The sequence below is a fragment of the Petaurus breviceps genome, unplaced genomic scaffold (assembly GCF_028583685.1).
Source record: "Petaurus breviceps papuanus isolate PSGF00001 unplaced genomic scaffold, PetGlider_PUasm1.0 90740, whole genome shotgun sequence".
Lineage (NCBI taxonomy): Eukaryota > Metazoa > Chordata > Mammalia > Diprotodontia > Petauridae > Petaurus > Petaurus breviceps.
The window spans coordinates 2,798,104-2,820,339 of record NW_027187330.1 but is presented as its reverse complement, the minus strand read 5'-3'; the positions used below and the strand labels follow the sequence as shown (position 1 = coordinate 2,820,339).

Here is a 22,236-nt window from a genome sequence, read left to right as displayed (position 1 = left end):
ATATATATATATATATATATATATATATATATATATATATATATATACAGTAAGTGGCAGAGTGAGTATTCAAAGCCAGGTCTTTCAGGGTCCACACTTAATAACTTAATAATAACCTTTCTACTGCTCTATGCTGCTCCATCCCCCCAAAATTAATTTAATTTAAATGCCAGTTGCCTACTGATGTCTAAAGATGCTGGTGGACTTAATGATGTACTACGTAAGTATAAAGACTAAGTACATAAGGTATTTTTAATAAATTAATTTGATTACTTACTTTACTTCGTCTTCCAAATTCTGTCAATGTGGGTACTTCTTTCACCAGTATAGATTGCAAACCCCTCATGCTAAAGTGTATGGTCTTCATGGGTTTCTCTGCTTGAAAAATTCATGACTAGTGGTAGTCAAATTTTTGGATACGAGCCTTTCCAATATTAGCTAGACAAACATAGGCTTTCTAGCTTGGTAAGATTATGTGGAGCTCATGCTCTACTGGCATAGACTTCAAGAACCCCAACTCACCTCCCTGACACAATGAGGCAGTAGAAGGCAACAACTTATTGCTACTTTTTTCATATGCTTCAATATTCAAATGGATTCATGATTTTATCAAGGTGGGTCTTTCCTCCGACAATACAGATTCTGGTCTATCCATCCCTGCCCATCCTGCGCAACCTCTGTTCATATCATTCCATAATGTTTTCCACAGTGGTCTACCTAACATAGTTGGGTAGGTTGAACCTTCCTCAGTTTCCCTTAATTGGGATACCACTGGAATACACAGGTCATCTAACAGTTATTCCTTTTTCTTGCCTCATCCCCAACCCATCTTCTTTCACTCATCCCTTTCTTTGCTAACACCTTTGGCTGTGGTTGCACTTCATAATTCCCTATTTGGAGTGTGCTACAGCTTGCTCCCACCCACTATATACCTCTCCATTACCCTCTGGGTGATAGTCATTTTCAATTTTTCAGAGACTGTAGACTTCCATGACTCAGAGCCTTACAACAACACTGTTAGAATGTTGGTCTTATAAAGATGGGTCTTTGTTTCTATATAACTCAACAGATGCATCCATTTATTTCCACTTGGAATGAGCTTTCTGATGCCAGTCCAATATAATGTGGTTTTCCTCTAAGGTCAATATCATTGAAACTCCTCCTTCCTTCCCCAAATTTTGCAGATAACTTTATTACACTGTGCTGACTGAAAACATTCTTTACATAAAACCAACCAGGTTGGTCAGAAGTTTCTGCCATAAAACCAATTATTTTTTTCGTCTGAGGACCTATACACTTTGTCTGAAGAACTATGTGTCTAAGAGATCAGTCATTTTAAGCCAAGGGCCCACCAAGTCACAAATGACTGTGGCTGATCTGTTTTATATTTTAGCAATGAAGTTACTGTTTTATTGTTTCATATGTAATGTGTGCTGGGAATTAACCTCATAAATTTACTTTCTAAATAACCCTTGTATGTTTTATATTCCCTCTCTTCATAAAACCAGCTGAATATGTTGCCAGTAATCCAGAACAGTAGCCATTCTTTGGAGGAATGGTGAGACAGAGAAAATTATTTTCCTTTCCACTTTTCCTCCAATCTCCTTCTCAGCTCCCCCTAGTCTACGAAGGCAAATGAAATTTTACTCCACTATTCTCAGTGTCCTGTTTGATGGAGGGTCAGCCCCAGGAGTTGTAGATTTGGCCCAAGATAACTTTTTCTTGGTGGGGCAAGGTTCATGTATAATTGGTTTCCAGTCCTCAGCCCCACACAATCTAGTTTCTTCAATCCTAAATTGATCATTTCAGGAGTTTCTTAGAATAGGTCCATAGTGGTTAAACATAAAGCTCTGGGAGTCAATTTGCAACTGAACTTACCCCAGTGGAGTGAGAGGACACCTTTGTAGACCTTCTCCAAAGATTTATCACTAGAAAATGTACCTACAAACTGGCCACTTATCCATCAATAATCAGGCATCGAAGGGACTTAAGATTTCATTGGCATAGGGAACTCTTTAGCAAGCAAACTTCCTCTGCCAGTGCAGGTTGGCACCTTTTCTGTGACTCAGTATTCTTGGAAATGGCTGAGAGGCACCCAGAGGAACCAGTTCTCACCTAGAGAAGTTAAATGACCTCCCCAGGGTCATGAAACCCAGATCTTCCAGGCTTCAGGGTTATCCTACACAGCAACTACTAACTAGGATTTATGGTTATTTGAAGTCAGAGCATAAAATGTGAGGGTGAAGTTCCCTTCCTGAAAGTTCGTACACTCTAAAGCAGAGGTCCTTAACCTTTTGGGGTCATGGACCCTTTTGGCAGTCTGATAAAGCCAGCCTAGACTCCTCAAAATAATATTTTTAAAAACATAAAACAAAACAAATATTAGAGTTACAAAGGAAGACAATTATATTGAAATATAGTTATTACAATCCTTATTTAAAAAAAACAACAACCAAAAACCTAGGTTAAGAAGCCCAATAATAAATTATGTATAATATATGGATTTTATAATATATTATTAAATAATATATTATACATAGTTTGTATCTAGCTATACATGTATATATAAAGTGTGTGTGTGTATGTGTGTACGCAGCTATGTGGTATAATGGATAGGGTGTGATACCTGGAGTTAGAAAGACTTGAATTCAAATCCTGCCTCAAACACTTATGTGACACCCCCCGCCAAGCATGTCACTTAATTTCTCTCTGACACAATTTTCTCATCTGTGAAATGGAAATAATAATAGTACCTTACTTCTCTGAGTTGTGTGGATAAAAAGAGATAAATATGTACAGCATTGCAGCAGCTAGGTGGCGCAGTGAGTAAAGCAACAGCCCCAGAGTCAGGAGGACCCAAGTTCGATTGCAGCCTCAGACACTTAACACCCACACAAAAAAATGAGCCATGTAACCTTGGGCAAGTTACTTAACCCCAATTGCTCTCCAAAAAGGCAAAAAAATATGTATAGCATTTTGAAAACCTCAAAGAGCTATATAACTGCTATTATTATGATTATGATTATTTTCAAAGCACTAGAATGTTGCGTTCTATCCCATTCCAGTTTTTGCTCTGGGTACCATGATATTAATAATGTCATTGCTTCTGGAAAGGATATGCCAGTGACACACACACCATTTGGATCACTCTTTGTGACTTTCCAGACACTCCCATTAAAGGCAACTTCTCTCTTACATGTATTGCCTTCCTCTATTAGAATATAAGCTTTCTGAAGGCAGAGACTCTCTGACTTTTTGTATTTATATCCTCTGTGATTAGCACAGTGCTTGATATGTAAATGCTTAATAACTCCTTTTTCATTCATTTGTTCCTTTGCCCAGTTCTCATTCTCTACTCTGATTGACAGTAGATCTAATAGGAAGAGTTTGATTGCCTGGGTTCAGGTCTGGGCTTTTGTCCTAGATGTGTGATTTGGGAGAGCTCATGTAACTCCTGTGAGCCTTAGTTTCCTTATCTGAAAAATGGGGTTAACAATATTTGCACTACTTGCCTTTATAGGCTAGGTTGCTGTGAAGAAAAGTGCTTTGTAAACATTAAAATTCTATATAAATGTGAACCATTATTTTTGAACTTTGCAAATGTTAGAGTTCAAAGCAGTGCAAATATTCTGTACTGACAGGTTCTTCTGGGGAATGGGGTAGGAGGGGAATGCATTTGTACAGTATCCTGGAACTTTATTGTGGGCAGATTTTGGTTATACCACCTTATTGGCATTATTTCATAGACTCTCAAAATTGGAAGAGACATCAGAAGGCATTTAGTCCAACCCATCCCTGAACAAGAATCCTCTCTAAAACTTATCCAACAAGTAGTTAGTCATCCAGTTTCTCTTTGAAGACCTTCAGTCCATGGTATGTTTATAAATATTTTAACAATCAGCTTTCCATGGGGGGGAGGAAATGTACCTGTGATATACTTTTAAATTTAATCTGCTTAAATACACATAAAAAGTTTAATCTTTTACTTTTTCTCCATCACTTTCTTAAGTCTAGGAATCAACAAAATAATAAATCAAGCCTTGATTTGTAGCATCTGCTGATTTCCAAGGTATAAGGGCTCATGCTGAAAAACAGCAATTAGCTCTGGGAGGTGGTTAGAGCTGGCTCCAGCATACCTCTGCAAAAAAAAAGATTTTGAAAGAGTTCATTCTAAAGAAGGGTTTGGTTTTACTTTGATTTTCTTACCTGCAGCTGAAATTTGCCTCACAACTTCTACCCATTGCTACTAGTTTGGCCTTCAGGGGCCTAACAGAATAAATTTAACTATTCCTTTAAGTATTCAAATATTTTAAGATGGCCCATCACATCTTCCCTAAGTCTTCTCCTCTTTGGGCTACATATCTCTAGTTCCTTCAAGTGATGTCCATAAGACAGGAACCCATTCACCAGGTTATTCATCCCTGGTTACCCCTAGGCTGGACACTTTTTAGCTTATTGATGTCCTTGCTAGAATGTGGTTCTCAGAATTGGACACAATATTCTCCATATGTAGTCTGATAAAGTCAGAGTATGGCAAGCCTATCACCCCCCCTGATCCTGAACACTACCTCTCTCAATGCAGCCCAATAGTACATTTGGAGGGATGGGGGGAGGGCAGCCTTGTTGAACTATTGACTCATGGTGAACTTGTAATCCACTAAAATTCCCAGGTCTTTTAGAAAGTTATAGTTATAGATCCCCAACTTTCAACTAATGAAGTTGATTTTTTGAACCCATGTGTAAAACTTTGCATTTATTGCTGATGGGAGCAGGTAAGTAAATCAACCACGCCTCAGCCCCTTTAACTTCTGAGAAAACAGACATCAGGTCACTCCCTACATGGTCACTGGGACACAGCCCATGACCACAGCCTTGCTCTTTGTTCCCCTCCAATCCCATCCTTAGAAAATACAGCCAGGATCTGGTGTGGCTGCCATTCCAGGAGGGCCCCCAGACACAAGACCTCTCCCTACCAGGCTATAGAGCTACTTTTGCTTACTAGGAAAGGAATAACAATCTATTATCGACTGGTTAGCAAATTCTCGCCTTCCTCCTCTTATAATCCCAGTGGTTTAGAGTTGAAGGCTATCTAGGTAAATATTTCCTTCTCCTTCTACTATTCTCAACTCATTCCTACCCACCTCAGCGCAACCTCTCATGAGATTTTGTGTTTCTCTGCCTTCTCCTCCATTGTTCTCTCTGGGATTCTTGTTTCATTGTTAACAAATTGCCCTTCTTGGTAGACCTCTCTCTCACTCCTTTCACCTTCTTGTATTTGTGGAAACCTGGCTCCATAGAAGATAGTACTTAGCTCAGGCTTTCTCTCTACCCCAACCCTTACCTATATATATGGGTTCCTTCAAATAGCCTGAGTTCAAAGTTTATCAGTTTTCTCAACTCCCACGATCTGGGCCAGTCATGCTCTTGACCCATTATCACCCATACATTCTCTATTTCTGCAATTCAGAATTCTGAAATGCTTTTGACTATAACCACCTGTCCTTGCTCCTCACTTCTCCTAAGCCTACTCTCATCCAAACTAACACCTTCAGTCACTCCTCATACCCTGCTCTGGCCTCAATTATCTCCCTTAGAATTAACCAGTTCACATTGCCCTATCTTTGAATTTCCTGTTCCTTTGTCCTAGCATTGCTAATGTCTTTCCAAACTCCAACCCTAGGTTATCTCCACCATTTACCTCCTCTGTTCCTACTCCCCATTTGCTTTACGCTGTTGGAGGAAGCCATTCTACGGTGCTGATTGGAGCCATTACTAATTTATTTTGCCTAATATCAACTGGGCCTTTGTTGTAATGAGGAAATCCTTTTGTTCCCATTTGGACTCTTGGTTTCCCTGTAGTGGGTATTTGAAATGTTCTCTCTCATCAAGCCACCTACACTTTCTCCTTCCTTGTTCTTTCAGCAGAGGACCTCCAACTAATACTTTACTGAGAAAATAAACACCATTCCTTGGAAGATCCCTCTCCTACCCAATTCTATACCTCAAATCCTCCCAACGTAATCCACCTTTCTCTTCTGCTTTTTTCCAGTCTTAAAGGAAGAGGTTGCCAAGGCTTCCCCACTACTTGTGCCATTGATCACATCCCCTCCTGACTACTTCGATCATTCTCTCTGTCTGCTGGCTCCTTCCCAATGTCTCCAAACATGCACAGATTTCCCTCATTCTTAAAACCTTTGTCTAATCTTGCCATGCCCTCAGACAATCATCCTATGTCTCTCCTCCCTTTTTATACTAACCTCCTAGAAAAACCATCTATGATCATGATCTCTACTTCCTCATGTCTTATTTCTTTACCAGTTGTGATATGGTGGCCCCTCCATAAAACCCCACTAAATTGCCCCATCCAAGGTCCCAATTACTTTTTAAAAATTTATTTGTATATATGCTATATAGATCAGGGGTGAGGAACCTGCCACCTCAAGGCTACATGTGACCCTCTAGGTCCTCAAGTGCAGCCCTTTGACTGAATCCAAACTTCATAGAACATATCCCCTTAATAAAAGGATTTGTTTTGAGACTATAATATAGTCTTTCTAGGAAAACAGAAGATCCTTTGAGGGCAGGGAATGCTTCATTTTTATCTCCAGTGACTTGCACACAGTAGGCTATTAATAAATACTCATTGAATTAATTAAGTACATTTTGTCTACCCTGTCAAGATCTTTGTGAATCCTGACTGTCTTCCAGCATGTTGACTCTCCTTCCCAACATTGTATCATCTGCAAATTTGCTAAGCATATTCCCTATGACTTTACCTAAGTCAGTGGTCAAAATATTAAATAGTACAGGACCAATGGATGCAGATCCCTGGAGCACTCCACTGGAGACCTCTTTCCAAGATGGCACCAAAATCCAAGCCAGCCATTCAACCAGCTCTGGATTAATATGCTGTCATCCATGGCACATTTCTAGTTTGTCCACAAGAATAGCAGGAGAGACTTTGTCAAGTGCTTTGCTTAATCCAGTTCCACTGTATCTATACCATTCCCCTGATCAATCAATCTAGTAACCTCATCCCCCCCCAAAAGGAAATGAAGTTAACCTAAAATGATTTGTTCTTGGTTATCTGGTATTTCAATGAGCTGTAAAGTTCTGTAAGTGTGAACCATTTTAAAAAGTTATTACTTAAGTAATTTAAGTGACTTAGTATGGTCCCATACCCTAATTCTTTTTTTACGAGTGAACATTATTATTAAAACCCTACTATTTGGTAGCTATAGAATTAATGTAGACATATACATGTACACAGTATGAGGACACAAGTGGATAGGTGGATTTCACCTTCTTTCACTGTATCCTTGGCAACACCAGCACTGGGGAAAGAAGGATGACATTTATTAACAGTGTTTTCCTGTCCGGTACTATGCTGGCCCTATGCATACTCCTCTGTTAGAAGGGAAGAAGAGAGTTTTTATACTTCTTCTCCACTATCACCCTCCATTTCCCAACTGTTGAGATGTCGAGGGTCTATCTCCACTTCATATAGCCAATTAGAGCTCCTCACTTCTAGAACCTCACACCCAGGGCCCTTTTCACACACTCCTCAAGGAATCCTTCCTTCCTTTGTTCCTTACCAAGGACCCCACTCTCACTTTAGGGGCAAGTCTGGAAATACAGTGAATACTGCTTTGTTTTAGATTAAAGAAGGTTGGTAAAGACAGTGCTTCCCTTTTCTTTCTTGCCTTGTCACTTTGCTTTTCTCTTCTTCCCCTGTTCCCTTGTTTATGTTACACCTGACTCATTTGGCTAGGGTGCAAGGAATCCTGATAGTTGGGGAGTGCCCACTGCTGGGCAGCCTTTCTAGGGAATGAGCATTAAGGAGCAAGCTGAGCTGGTACGATTCAGACAGGCAGCCGTTGGCTGAATCTGGAGCCTGATTCTCATCACGGCTTACTTTCCCAGTTCTGGCACATACCTTATGGAGACACAGGAGTAATGCAAGCAGGGGAGTGCTAAAACCAACTCGTACAAGCTCATAAGAGCAAATTGTTAAATTTTCACTGTGATCATTTACACTTTGGAAATTGGCAAATGCTACAAATCGGGGCTTGATTTATTGTTCTGTTGCTGGTTTAGATTTAAGGGAGTGATGGAGAAAATGTTAGTAATCTTTATTATTGTGTAAATAGGCATTGAATAAATAATCTTTATGATAATAAAGATTAAACTTAAAATTGTGTGCCATGTTTTTGGAGAGCTGGTTGTTACACAAGGCATAGCCCATACATTACTATGGCTACTCATGATCTTATGCACCACGATGGCAATAAAGAAGGGGAAAATCCCAAGGACAGACATTGGCTACCACCCTTGTTCCACCGCTCCCAGCTTCAACTGATCCCCGTGCCTTCTTCACACTCCCAACTCATCCTCTCTAGGTTTTCTCATCTGTAAAATGGGGATAATATCTATGAGAACTCTCACCAAACACTCGTTCTTGCTGCCGTGTTTAGGCTGCTTAGAGCCAAGAGACACCAGCCCCCTTCCTACTATGTGTTTCTTTTCAAATAGCTGTCCTTCACTTCCTGTATCCTGTAGACGTGTTGCAAGATATCATGCACAGTGTAAGGTGCCACCAGCACAGTCTTCCAGCCCTAGACCAGGCAGCACCCCATTTTCCCTACCACACTGACATAAGAGTTTTTTTTCCCTTCTCATCTCTTCTCCTGTGGAGCAGGGCCAATATATAAAGAGAAAGAGAAAAGTGGCTATTCACAGCAAAATAGGGGACTGCTGAGAATGACTTGTTCTGATAATACATAATCCATTCCCTAATAGCTGATAATAATAGCCAGCAATTGTCTAGTTCTTTCAGATTTGCAAAGCATTTTACATATGTTATATCATTTTATCCTCACAAGTATTTAATTAGGAGACAACAGCTTTGAGAGGTTGTAGCTATTATTGTACCCATATAAGAGATAAGGAAACTGAGGCCGAAGAGAGGTTACATGACTTCCCCAAGGTCACACAGCTAGTATGTGTCTAAGACAGAATTTGAACTTGGGTCTTTTTCACTCCCAAGTCTGACATAGTCTATCTACTACACTACCTAGCAACTTCAACCTAATCAAGGATTATAGAAAATTGGTAGCCACTCCTATTTTAGGATACAGTCAATGACTTCCTTGCTACTTGTGAGGAAATAACTGTGTAACTGTGTTTAAACTTCAAGAAGCAAGGGGGCTAGAATGCCTCGCTTGGAATCAGGGAGACTTGAGTTCAAATTTGACCTTAGAAGCTTATGCTGGTTAGGTAGTATAAGCTTCTGGGCACCTCATTTAACCACTGCCTGACTCTGTGAAATGGGGATAACAATACCTATACCTCACAGGTTTGTTTTGAAGATTGAATGAGGTAATACTTAAAAAAAACATATCAAAGAGAAGAGTTTTGAAAAAAGTTGAGAATAGAATCAGGGGGGAAAGTTGGGTCTGAGTCTGAGGATGACAAGGGGTGAGGGGAGGCGTTATGTCTCTAGAACAGAATCATAGCTTTTAAAAGCTGGATATCATGGTAAGGATCAATCAGGCCATTTTATACTATAGAGAAGGAAAACCTTAGATTTCTCATCTGTAAAATGGGGGAGGGAGGTTGGACCAGAAGACCACCAGCTCTCAACCAAGGATCCAATGACAATATGACTATCTTTTTTTTTTTTGGAGGGCAATTGGGGTTAAGCAACTTGCCCAAGGTCACATGGCTAGTAAGTTTAAAGTGTCTGAGGCCGGATTTGAACTCAGGTCCTCCTGACTCCAGGGTCAGTGCTCTATTCACTAGCCACCTAGCCGCCCCTTTTAAATTTGTTTTTGCTTTTTTTTGCCCCCCCCCCTTTTTTTTGGAGCAGGGCAGGCAGGGCAGCTTGGGTTAAGTAACTTGGCCAAGGTCACATGACTAGTAAGTGTTAAGTGTCTGAGGCCAGATTTGAACTCAGGTCCTCCTGACTCCAGGGCTAGGTGCCCCTTAGTCACCCCCCAATATAACTATCTTAACAGCAGTATAATTTCATATGACAAATGGACAGACTCAAATAGACCCTCTGTCACAGGATTAAAGCAGTATCACTGAATTGTAAATAGGTTTATAGGTTTATCGTTGAATAGATTTATTTCACATCCTATTGTGGTGGATTGTAAAAGACATTGAATTTGGAATTATAAGGATCTGGACTTTGAACAATATTATTATTGCTATTGATTGTTTTATGTAGCACTTTCAGATTTGCAAGGCACTTTACATGTATGGTCTCTTGTGGGCCTCACAATAACCCTGTGAGTTAGGCCCATTTCACAGATGAGGAAACTGAGTCTGGGAGAAGTTATGTGATGTTCCCATAGCCATACAGATAACATGTGGCAGAGGATTCAAGTCCTGGTCTAACTGAATCCAAGTACAATACCGACCATTATTCCATGTTGGACTTAACCTCTCCGAATGTCAGTTTCATCATTTGTAAAAAGAGAGAGTTGAATTAGATGACCCCTAAGAGTTCTCTATCACCAACTCTATGAGCCCCTAAAGCGACAAAATGAAAGCTGTTACTAGCTATAGATTTCCTAGTGACTTGGGGAACATCCATTATTTTTCTTTTGAAGATGAGATTAGAGTCTTCTTTCCTAAGAGTCATCTTAAAAGCAATTTTCTGACCAGTAATTGAAGTTTAAAGTATTGACAGCTTTAAGTGACCTTAGAAGTCATCTGGTCTGACTATGTTTTATAGGTGAGGAAACTGAGGCCTGAGGGGTAAAACTCTGCTTTTGATTTTCCTCTTGAGAGATGTCTTTTCTTATGATCACCGAATTTAGATCCAGGAAGAACCTTAGGGATGAATGTGACTATGGGCAGCTCACTCAACCTCTTGTAGTTTTCTCATCTGTAAAATGGGGGTGATTTCTGTCATAATCAACTAAGACTGTGAGAGAGAGTGAGGCTGACTTTCTGTAGCTCTGCCTCACTTAAATCCAATTTACGCCCAAGCCAAGACAACGCACTGTGATGTCATTGGTCCTCTTCGAAAAGGAAGGATGAACAACAGTGAATAGAAAGGCTTTCTGTGTGGCTTTAGGAGAGTGAGTGACCTCCCAGGGGTTTCTGAACCCTCATCTCAAGAAATGAGGAGGTTGAACTCTGTGGCCCATTCTGCAATCCCATGACTTGCCCGTGGTCACGTAGCTATTAAGTGCCTGAGCCGGAATTCCAGTCCTGTTCTCCTTACTCCAAAGAAGCAGTGTGGTCTCTGGCCCTCGTGAGCTCCCAGTCCTTCCTCAGGTTATTAAAGACTCCTGCCTAGTTAGAGGCATGTGTGCGTCTGCTCCCCCACGTGAGGACCGTCTTCATTTGTATTCTCCTTCATTAAGACATTAGCCTTCCTCAGACCCAGATCTTGCTGGCTGATGTCTCCCAAATGCTCTGACATGCCAGCAGGATTTGTTCCATCAAAAAGAGGTGAGGTGTCTTCTGGAAGAGAACAGCCACGACATCCTCTTCGGGGGATTTGGTCCGGGCAGCCGTTATGGGATGGGTTCCAGCTGGGCCTTTAGTCCCCTCAGTGTGGTTTCTTGTGCTGACAAGAATAGCCAGGTTGATGCTATCTATAGGAACTTAAGTGTTTCCCTTGTTCCAGCTTAGAGAGGGAGGGAGTTCCTACTTTGGCCCTCCCATTCGTCTCTTGGGTGTGTGCCATCCCTTCCCATGGCCCCAGGCAGCTTGGCAACACTGTGAGTTATGTTAGAGATATAATAATGAATTATACAATGTATTATACATAATTAATTTATAATAAAACACGCATAAGATGGTTTAATTTCTCCAAGTGACTGATGCAGTGCCAACTAGATTCTGCTGGAATGTCTGCCCTGGCTGCAATGACTTTGTTTCTGGGTTTAAAGGCAGGGTCCTGGGCAGGGGTGGAAGCTGGCTCAGAGAGGTATCAAATAGTAAATTCCTTCTTGGCCGCTTGTGGGAATCTTGTTGTTCAGTTTTTTTCAGTGATCCCGTTTTTGTGATCCCATCCGAGGTTTCCTTGGCAAAGGTATTAAAGTGGTTTGCCGTTTCCTTCTTCAGCTCATTTTATCGATGTGGAAACTGAGGTCAACAGGGTTAAGTGACTTGCCCAGGGTCACACAGCTAGTAAGTGTCAGAATCCAGATTTGAACTCAGGAAGATGAGTCTTCCTGATTCCTGGTTTGTCACCGTATCTACTCTGCCACCTAGCTGTTCGTTGTTGGAACAAATAGTCTCCACTGCTGTTGATCCCTAATGACTTTGGCTGCCTTGACCTGAACCACTGGGATACTGAGACAGCATGATGCTGTGGGTAGAATCCTGGGTTTGGAGTCAGGGGACTTGACTTCAAATTCATGCTTTGTTATTTGCTACCTGTATGACCCTGGGCAAGTCACTTAACTCTCTGGGCCTTAGTTTCCTCATCTGTATAATGAAGGGTTTGGACTGGATAATCTCTGAGGTCCTTTCCAGCTTCCAATTTCTGTCCTTGTGATCTTCTATTTTCCTTTGTCTCCTTTCGTTGCTCGAATCTGAACGCCCTGGTTGTTGATTAAGCCTCTTGTGTAGTGGCCGGACGTGTTTTAATCATATCCTATTTATGTGGGAAAACTTGCCCGGGCCCCCATCCTTCCCCAGATCAATGGCCTCCCTTTGAAGCTTGTTGGCCTTGGTTTCAGATGCTGCTGAGGATGCTGCTGCTGCTGCTGCCAGGATGGTTCCTGCCTCCCAGTGAGGGGTCCCAGAGAGCCGAGCCCATGTTTACTGCAGTCACCAACTCTGTCCTCCCTCCTGACTATGACAGCAACCCTACCCAGCTCAACTACGGCGTGGCCGTCACCGATGTAGACCACGACGGGGACTTTGAGATCGTGGTGGCCGGGTAGGTACCCTTTCTCTGCACCTCCTACCCAGAAGTCCTCCATTCGCTTCTCGTTGGGATAACTCTGTAGAAACATCCACTTCATAGCTGAATCACCCCACTACAAAGTTCAGCACCCTGGCTCAGGGAGCCTCCTTCTCTTTCCACTCTGACTCCCTGGGTGTGGAGGCTGCTGGTATTTCCTTTATCTTTCTTAATGCCAGCTCTCCAGCCTCCAGGGTTTCTGGAATTGTACTGGGCACGAGGAAGATTGTTATTGTTCAGTCGTTTCAGACATGTCCAACTCTTCGTGACCTCAATTAGAATTTTCTTGGTGTTGCAAGCAAAATTCCGAGAGATGGTGTCTGGGTATTAAAGATAAATTTATTAATTAGACTAGTCAATAATAAATAAATTAATGGACAGTGGTTTCTCTCAGTAACAGAAGACCAAGAGGCAGGGTCTTGAGTCGTCTTAAATGCCCACCAATCTTCCTGACAGCACATTATTGGGCCCTCCCCCGACAAGAAAAAGGCAACCCTAATAGGCAGATACTTTATGAGGATGAGGACTAAGAGTCCTCAGTCCCTCCTTATTACTTCATCCTCAAGGGGAGGAGGTCAGCTGGGGAATGAGGCTTGGTCATGAATTTCAGCAGCCTCCCGAAGTCTGGACAAGCAAAATCTTTCTTGATCAGGATCTCTCTGGCTTTATTTGTCCTTCATGAGCCAGGCTTCCCCAAACTCTACTGAAGGGACCAAGATCACATGATTGGCTCTTGGTAGCAAGAACTGGCTCAGTTTAGCTTTTGTTTATGGGATAGACAGAGAATCCCCGACCAGGTGCCAGGAGGGGCTGGTACATGACTACATTCCTCAGCTTCTGGAAATGGTTTTTCTGTTAGCTAAAACTAAGAAGTAAGAATTTTAAACAGAGAAGGAAGTATTACAAAGTAATATTAATAATCAAATGATATAGCATTAAAATTAATTTTACTTATTGGCAAAGATACTGGAGTAGTTTGCCATTTCCTTCTCCAGCTCATTTTACAAATGAGGAAACTGAGGCAAACAGGGTTAAGTGACTTACCCAAACCACTCCAGTATCTTTGCCTATTTGTAGATGTGAAAGGGAACTTAGAAGCCATCTAATCATACCCCTTCATTTTGCAGATGAGGGAGCTGAGGCCTATAAAAGTCAAGTGATTCACCCAAGGTCACATGGGTAGCAAATGTTGCCAAATTGTTTCAGTTGTGTCCGACTCTTTGAAACCTCATTGAAACATTGGGGTTTCCTTGGCAAAGATACTGGAGTGGTTTGCCATTTCCTTCTCCAGCTCATTTTACAGATGAGGAAACTGAGGAAAACAGAGTAAAATGACTTGCCTAGGGTCACACAGCTAGTAAGTGTGTGGGGCCAGATTTGAACTCAGGAAAATGAGTTCCTGACTCTAGGCCCTTCACGAAGAAAGATACCATTGTGTTTATTCTGGATGGGTGAGAAGGGTAAGTCAGGTCTTCCTCTACCCATACATGCTGCCCTTGTATGTGCATGTATATGGATGTAGTCTTGAGCATATATGTTTTACATGTACATATATGTACAAATATACATGTGTGGGTCCTTCTATTTCTGCAATAATGGTGGCAGAGTAACAGAAAAGAGGGCAGAGGGTGCTAACAGTGCCAGTTTGGGGACTGTGTATGAGCCTTACTCTGAGTTGGTTGGACTTAGATAAGAGCTGTACAGAATGGGAAGGGATGGACAAGTTGTTATTTGTACTTTTGTAAGGAATATCCAAATAGGTGAGATCAAAGATCCAGAGTTTGGGGGGGGGAAGGGAGAGAGGGAGGGAGAGTGAGAGAAGCAGAGAAGAAAAAGGGGAGGAGGGGAAGGGGGAAAGGAGGAAGAGAAAGAAAGTACGTTCCCCCCCCACACACACACACACATGAGAGACAGGTGGTACAGTGGTTAGAGACACAGCCTCAGAGTTAGGAACAGTTGGACTTAAGTTCTGCCTCATTGGCACCCTAGCTGTGCACCTGGGCAAGCTACTTAACCTTTTGGTACCCTTCAGACAACTTTCTAAGGCTTGAAATTGCAGAGAAGGAAAGAAGAAAGGAATACACATTTATTAAATACCTACTATATACCAAGCACTATGCTAAGCACTTTGTAAATATTATCTTGTTTGATCCTCACAACAACCCTGGGAGGGAGGTGCTATAATTTCCCCTCATTTTGTAGTTAAGGAAACTGAGGCAGACAGAGGCAAAGTGACTTTGCCTAGGATCATATGGTCTGACACTTGCTGGCTGTGTGACCCTGGACTAGTTACTTAACCTCTGTTTGCCTTTTCATGGACTGTCCCTCAGACCCAGAAAGCACTCCTTTCTTACCTCTTAAAATTCTTAGCTTCAGCTCAGGTGCCACCTCCTCCAGGAAGTCTTTCGTGATCTCCCCAATCATTGACACCCTCTCTCTTCTCCAGCTAGCTGTGATCTATTTATCTATTTCCATGTCATATCTCCCAGTAGCACATTGGCTTCTTAATGACAGGGACTTTTTAATTGTCAATTTTTTTTGCCCATGTGGCTCAGCAGCTCACACAGTGCCTTGCTCATAGTAGTCATATAATAAATGTTCATTGAATGGGATTGACTCCTGTGAGAAAGGGTTTGAGCCACCAAAGCGGGACAGAAGAGTAAGGAAGAAAGTTTCTGAGTCAATGAACAAGGTTCATTGCAATAGATCCAGAGAGGAGAGTTGTGTTTTCAAGACTGCCTCTGGGGTTGTATCCCTTCTGGTCCTTAAATTACTCTGGTGCTGAGGAACAAAAAAAGAAAGAAAAGAAAATAGGGGTACTGCAAAAATTTAATGCATAGGAGAAAGGAGAAAAAAGAATCACAGATAAACAGGATAGTTTTGAAGGCTACATGTTGAATGTATTATGTAAGTAACTAGGTGATGAAATAGATGGAGTGTTGGACTTGTAGTTCAAATCCTGCTTCATATAATTAATAGCCATGCTGAACAAGTCATGCAACCTCTCAGCTTCAATTTCCTCATCTGTAAAATGGGAATAACAATGGCACCTTACTAGTACTATCTTGAAAGGATTGAATGAGATAATATATTATATTATTGTATTATAATTATAATAATATAATTAATATAATCATTATATTATAATATATTACATATTATAATATATAACTACAATTATATTATTATATATAATATACAAACCTTAAAACTCTAAGTGCTAACTATTACTGTCTTAAAAGAAAAGCAAGCTGTACATAAGAGAGGCTTGGTATTTTGTATATGATCTTCCCCCCTTTCCTCTCTCTGTCTCTTTGTCTCCATCTCTGTCTCTGTCCTCTTTCTCTTTCTTTCTTTTCTCTTCTCTCATTCATCTACTATGTATATGGAAAGGCTTGTTTTATTGATGATTGTTAAGCTCAGGGGAAAATATTCTTTGTTTTGTTTTGCTTTTTTTTTGGAGGGCAAAAATATTCTTAAAACAAATAAATGGTTCTACCATGCTGTGCTCTTGGGACCTCCCTCTACTCTAAAAGTTTCTCTAACAGCACACTGTGGTTGTGCCCCTCTCCCAGCTGTGCAGCCAACTCTCATGGTGCATGGGGAATGTTCCTTAGACCTTATGTCCTGACCACTCAGCTGATCTCAGTTTTTCCCTGTTCAGTTTTCAGGGACCAGTAAAGTCCCTCTCCCAGCATTCCATAGAGAGAGCCTGGGGTTTGCACAGTTGAGTAGACTTTATCTAAGCTTCAAGGGAAGAAGCAAAGACAGCCTGGTGCTGCTTGCTTGCTTTTTTTCTCTTTTGATTTATAGCCCTTTGGCAGCTACCTCAAAGGCAAACTGAAATAGCAAAGTCACGGGCCATATTATACCTCTCACAACTCGTCTTTCAGGTGCAAAGAACAAGAATTAAAAAAAAAAACCCAACAACTCGGAGGTCCTCTTTCAAAGACCTTCTCCTGTCCTCCCTTTCTCTGGGAGGGGATTTTGCTGAGAGCTTTTTAGTCTTTCTGTCCCTAAAGTCTCAAAGATGGTTAGCTGACCACCATAGCAATGTACACAGGTTTACTGAGGTCAATACAGCAAGGACTGAGCATACGTGAACTTTCCATATCAAGTATCCATTCCTTCTCCTGTATACTACCCCAGGTTCTTATTCATTGAATTTGAAGGCATTTCTTGTCATGTATTTAGAAACTGTCTCTTTTTCCTTATCAAATAGTAGTGATACATTTTTGTCCTTTTCCCTTCTTATATTTCAATTGCTCTATAATTTCATCCATGTAAAATATATCAAAGTACTTTTATCAAAGGTACAACCCATTCATACCGCCTTATCCCACCCAATTCATGTCCGCATCCTCCTAAAAATCCGTAACAGGATCTAACCAATCTGCTAAAGACCTTCTAGGCTTTTAACATTTTGTAATCAGTTACCAGTACAGTACTGTCCAGCTGAGATCCCTCACTTTGTCTACATACCAGCTCACCTTCCTTGTTTGGCCAGTTCCTGGATGATTTTCCCTTATGTCAAGATGTTGTCTCTTTTCAATGGAAGTTTTTTCTCCCCTGGTAGCCTGGTTTTGGTTCAGTTCCTTGAAGTACTCTTTCAACAAAAAATACTTTAGCTTCCATCCCACCTTTCTTCCCCAGAAAAGACTATTGGAGCCATTCAGATGAATTTTAGAGATGTTCAGATTGACATCTGAGAGGAGATGCCATCTCTCTCCAGCAAGGAATGGGGAGCAGGGAAGAAGTTAATCAGGTTTGGGATGATCAAACTGGGCATCTTTCTAGTTCTCCAGTCAGCCTTTCATTGTGGCTTCATTTTCTGGTTTGAAGTGTGGTAAATTCTCAGAGCATTAGACACACTCATGCTCATTTAAGTACAAAAATGAACTCCAAAGGTAAAAATAACTTTTTCTGTTATCAAAATGTTTTTCTGTTGAATCTCCTGTTAGGAATGATTTGTCATTGTTTTCCTTACTTTAGACTAGATAACCAAAAGCTGGATACCTAGAAATGCTTAGAATATAAAACTATGAAGTAGAAGACAGGTGGCCACTTATCAAAGCTGTTGTAGAAGGAAATTCATCCATCAGATGAAGGTGAGACTCGGTCTTAGGTCACTTTCAACTTTAAGATCCACTGACCCTCGTGAGATTATCTAGCCCACCCGCTGCTTGGAAATAGAATCTCATCTAAGTCATCTCTTCCAGTCTTCAAGGCTCAGAGGGAAAGATCCAGAGTTCTTGTAATTCATTCCAAGGCTGAGTTGCCCTAGCTTTCAGGAACTGGGGGTTGGGGGAGGTGGGGGAAAAGAATCTAAATCACTGATGTTGCATCCCCAGACTTTGCCACCATTTCTACTGCCTCCTTCTCCTTCCATCCCTTCAGTCCCTTCTCTCATAGGTGAATTCCTCCCAGGACCTCTATTTTGCAGGAGACCAGGTGCCTTCTTTCTCCCCTTTTAAGCTCCTTTTCATATATTATGTCCTCCCATTAGAACGGAAGCTTCCTGAGGGCAGGGACTGTCTGGTTTTTACTTATATTTGTATCCCTAATGCTTAGCGCAGTGCCTGGCAGATTGTTGTTCAGTTGTTCATTTATGTCCTACTCTTCATTACCATTCTGTTCATGGAGTTTTCTTGGCAAAGATGCTGGAATGGCTTGCCATTTCCTCCTTTAGTGGATTAACGTAAACAGAGGTTAAGTGACTTGCCCAGGGTCACACAGTGTCTGAGGCCGAATTTGAACTCCGGTCTTTGTGACTCCAGGCCCAGCACTCTATCCACTGAGCCATTTAGCTGCTTCTATAGTATGTGCCTAATAAATTCATGTTGACTTATTGACTAATACAGGAAGACTAGAATTAAGGTACATTGATAGTAACTTTGTTCCTCATACTGACTCTGGTCCACTGGTGATCATTCCAAGTATGACCATGCCTTTATTTCATAGAATTAATAGTTTTAGAGGTGAAAAAGACCTCAAAAATTTGATTCCATCCTCTGTCTTCAGGTAAATTAAAGGGATGGTTATCCCTACCTTCCATACCAGGCACCTGAGGTTCAGAAAAGTTAAGTCCAAGGTCATATAACTGATTAACAGAGGAATTTGGACTAGAACCTAGCTCTCCTCCTTCCTAATTTAACCCGCCTTCCATTGTAGCCTCTTCTTTCTCCTCTCCTTTCTCCTCCTCTCCCTCCCTACTCTCCCTCCATTTTCTCTCCCCCTCCCCTTTCCCTTCCTCCTCCTCCTCCTCCTCTTCCTCTTTCTCCTTGTCCTTCCTCCTCCTCCTTCTCTCCCTCTTCCTTCTCCTCCTTCTCTCCTCCTCTTCCTCTTCTTCTCCTCCTCCTCCTCCTCCTCCTCCTCCCCTCCTCCTCCTCTTATTATTGTCCTGTTTCTCAGGGGTCTGATGCCTGTAGACACCATGGCAGTGTGTGAAAACTTGGAGTCAAAGAAGCTGGGTCTAGTCCCTGTTTAGGTTTTTACTGTAATATTGGACAAATCTTTTAACTTCTTTTGGCCTCAGTTTTCTTGTCCATAAAATGAGAGATTGGACGAGGTCCATCTGTAAGATCACATATAGCTCTAAATCCTCGGCTCCTGTTTGATGGCTGAGCCTATATTTGATGAGGTGGAGGGTTTATACATAGAATGGAAGCAAGATGGTTGGCCTTTTCAAAGCACCTGCATTTCAACTCATCTTGGGTCCATTGACCTTGTGGTGGATTTTGTTAGGAGGCTGTGTGATCTGCTCTCTGCAGCATGCACAGGGCTGCTTCTCTGAGTGTTTGCTCTTCAAATAGGTTTTTTTGGTATCTCAGTTCTGGGTATCGATGCCATTGATTTTGAGCGTGTTGCCGGTGAGTTTGTTGTGTTTCAGATTCTCCTGTTAATTGTGATGGAGGGAGTGTGCATGTGTCTGACTCAGGGAGGAACAGAAACTGACCACTCTTGTTTTGTGCTGGGTTTTTTTCCCCTTTGGGTCTACATCACCATCAGACGGGGGGGGGGGGGGGAGGATGGTCTGGGCTCAGCTTTCAGAGCCTCTGCTGGGAGACTGCCTCTGTGTGCTGAATGCATATCTGTTCACCTGCAGGTGCAAAATTTCTCTTGGCATATTGTCTCTTCCATGTGTTCCATGGGGTAGCATGGGCTTATATTTTGGAGAGAGGCACACATGCCTCCTGGTCACTGGAGATTTTGCTCCCTGGCTCCCCATGTGTCAATTGGAAAGCCAGGTGCTTCCCTTTCTCCCATTAGGAAAAGTGCCCATTCCAGGGGCTCACATCAGCAGACTAGAAAAACCTGGTTTTTGCCATTTTTGTCCTTTGTAGAAACAGCTACTTCCTTTTTATTCCCAAAGTTCTGAGGTGATCTTCTGCCAACCAATAGGAACACAGATCAAATTAACTATGTAATATGTAAGTTTCTTGAGGGCAGGACAATGACAATTGTCACTGTATCCCAGTGCCTGACTTAGTGCTTGGGCAGTTAATAAAGGCTTGAATTGAATTGAAACTAGCTGTATAGTCAAATTAGTATTTAAATCACTAGTTAATCCCCCCCTGCAACACACACATACTTTGTGCCCTTCCCCCCCTCAATGAACTAAGTTCATGCTTATTGATAAAGTTTTAGCACCTATGGGGCAACTCACTTTGATCTCTCCACAATTCAGTTTCCTTATCCGTAAAATGAAAAGATTGGGCTGGACAATCTTTATAAGTGGCCATCCAACTCTAAAGTTTCCTGACATCTTCATAGCTCAGGGAGTGGTTGCCTTTAAAGGGCAATGCCATGCTTTAAAACAATAGCTTCTTTTGATATGCTTCCTGTCTAATTTTACAGTCGCATTGGAAAATCGATCCTGGTTTTATATGTCAAATATGATTTGAAGCAGCCACTCAGTTTCTTGTGAGGTGAACCCTCTGCAATTGAACAGACTTTATGAATATTTCGAGAATGCTTTTGCTCTGCTGCCCTGGAAGGACATCCCACTCATCAGAAATAAAGCAGTTACAGGAGATTCTCATAAATTTAAGAGCAGGAAGGGAATATAGGCCAGGGACATGCTTGTAAACATTTAACAACAGGCTCTCCAAAAGAAAAAAACAACAAACAATATGATGGATACACTTTTAAGTTTAAACTTCATCATTAACATTTCCTTCATTACTTTCTTAAATCTAGACAAACAACAGAACAATAAATCAAGCCCAGATCCATAGCTTCTAATTTCTAAATGACCATACTGAAAATTTAAGTCATTTGCTAGCTGGTTGGAGCTAGATCCCAAATACCCCACCTAATTCAAACCCCTTGTTTACCAAATAAAAGTATGACACAGAAGGGTGAGAGGCTTGCCCAGTGCCACACAGCTAGTAAATAGCAGTGCCAGGATACAGTGTAAGGCCTTCAGCTCCAAATCCAGGGCCCAACCCACTACACACTAGCTCTCCCTCTTACTTGTTTCAGTAAAGCAATATTTATGTATGCTGGACGGTTTTCCCCTTCTACCACAGAGAATAATCATTTGAACAAAAGAAAGTGTAGTTTTTAACTTTGTCAGAAATGTGTGTTTTTAGAAGATGTTAATTTTGTTCATATTGACATAAGAAATTTAAAATATTGGTTTGTGTAGCCAGCTCAATCTTTAACCTATTTTTTCTACTTATTCATGAACTAGAAAAGAAGGATGAAGTTTTTTCTTTCTTTTTCAATGCTCAAACGATTCCTATTTAGAACAAATTAATCTAAAGGAACAAAACATTATTTCTGCTTCTGCAGAAGAAGCTAATAATGTTAAAAGCTGGTTTATGACAATTAAACTGGCTTTGACTTTTTGCATTTGTTAACTTGGACCAGGATGACTTTCTTTAAAATCTCATCTGCAAAAATATATTCAGAAAATGATATAGAGTTTTACAGCCAGAAGAGACTTGAAAGATCATCTAGTCCAAGGGTTCTTATTCTAAATGTGTATTATGGACCTCTTTGGTGGTCTGATGAAGGCTTTAGACTCCTCTTCAAGAATAACAGGATTATAAAGGAAACCAAGGGGTTGTTAAAATAAAGACATAGGTTTTTTTCCCCATCCAAGCTCATGGGTCCCCTGAAATCTATCTCCATACCCATTTGGGGCAATCCATGGACCCCAGGTTAAGCAGCTCTGATCTAATCAAAGCACCTCATTTTGCAGCAGACAGAATTGAGAACCAGAGATATCAGATGACTTGTGCAATGTTACACAGCTAATAAGTCTAAAGGCAAGACTTGAAGTTTGGTTTTCTTAAGCC

At 41.3% G+C, this 22,236-nt stretch overlaps 1 protein-coding gene across 3 annotated transcripts in view; it reads left to right on the top strand.

Annotated features, from left to right (window-relative positions):
• CRTAC1 (cartilage acidic protein 1) overlaps positions 1-22,236 on the top strand; it is a 184,510-nt gene that overhangs the window by 21,740 nt on the left and 140,534 nt on the right. For all 3 annotated transcript variants that reach the window (XM_069067151.1, XM_069067153.1, XM_069067152.1), the window contains exon 2: positions 12,705-12,907. In XM_069067151.1, the coding sequence (XP_068923252.1) occupies positions 12,705-12,907 (203 nt within the window). The remainder of the gene's footprint in view (positions 1-12,704; positions 12,908-22,236) is intronic.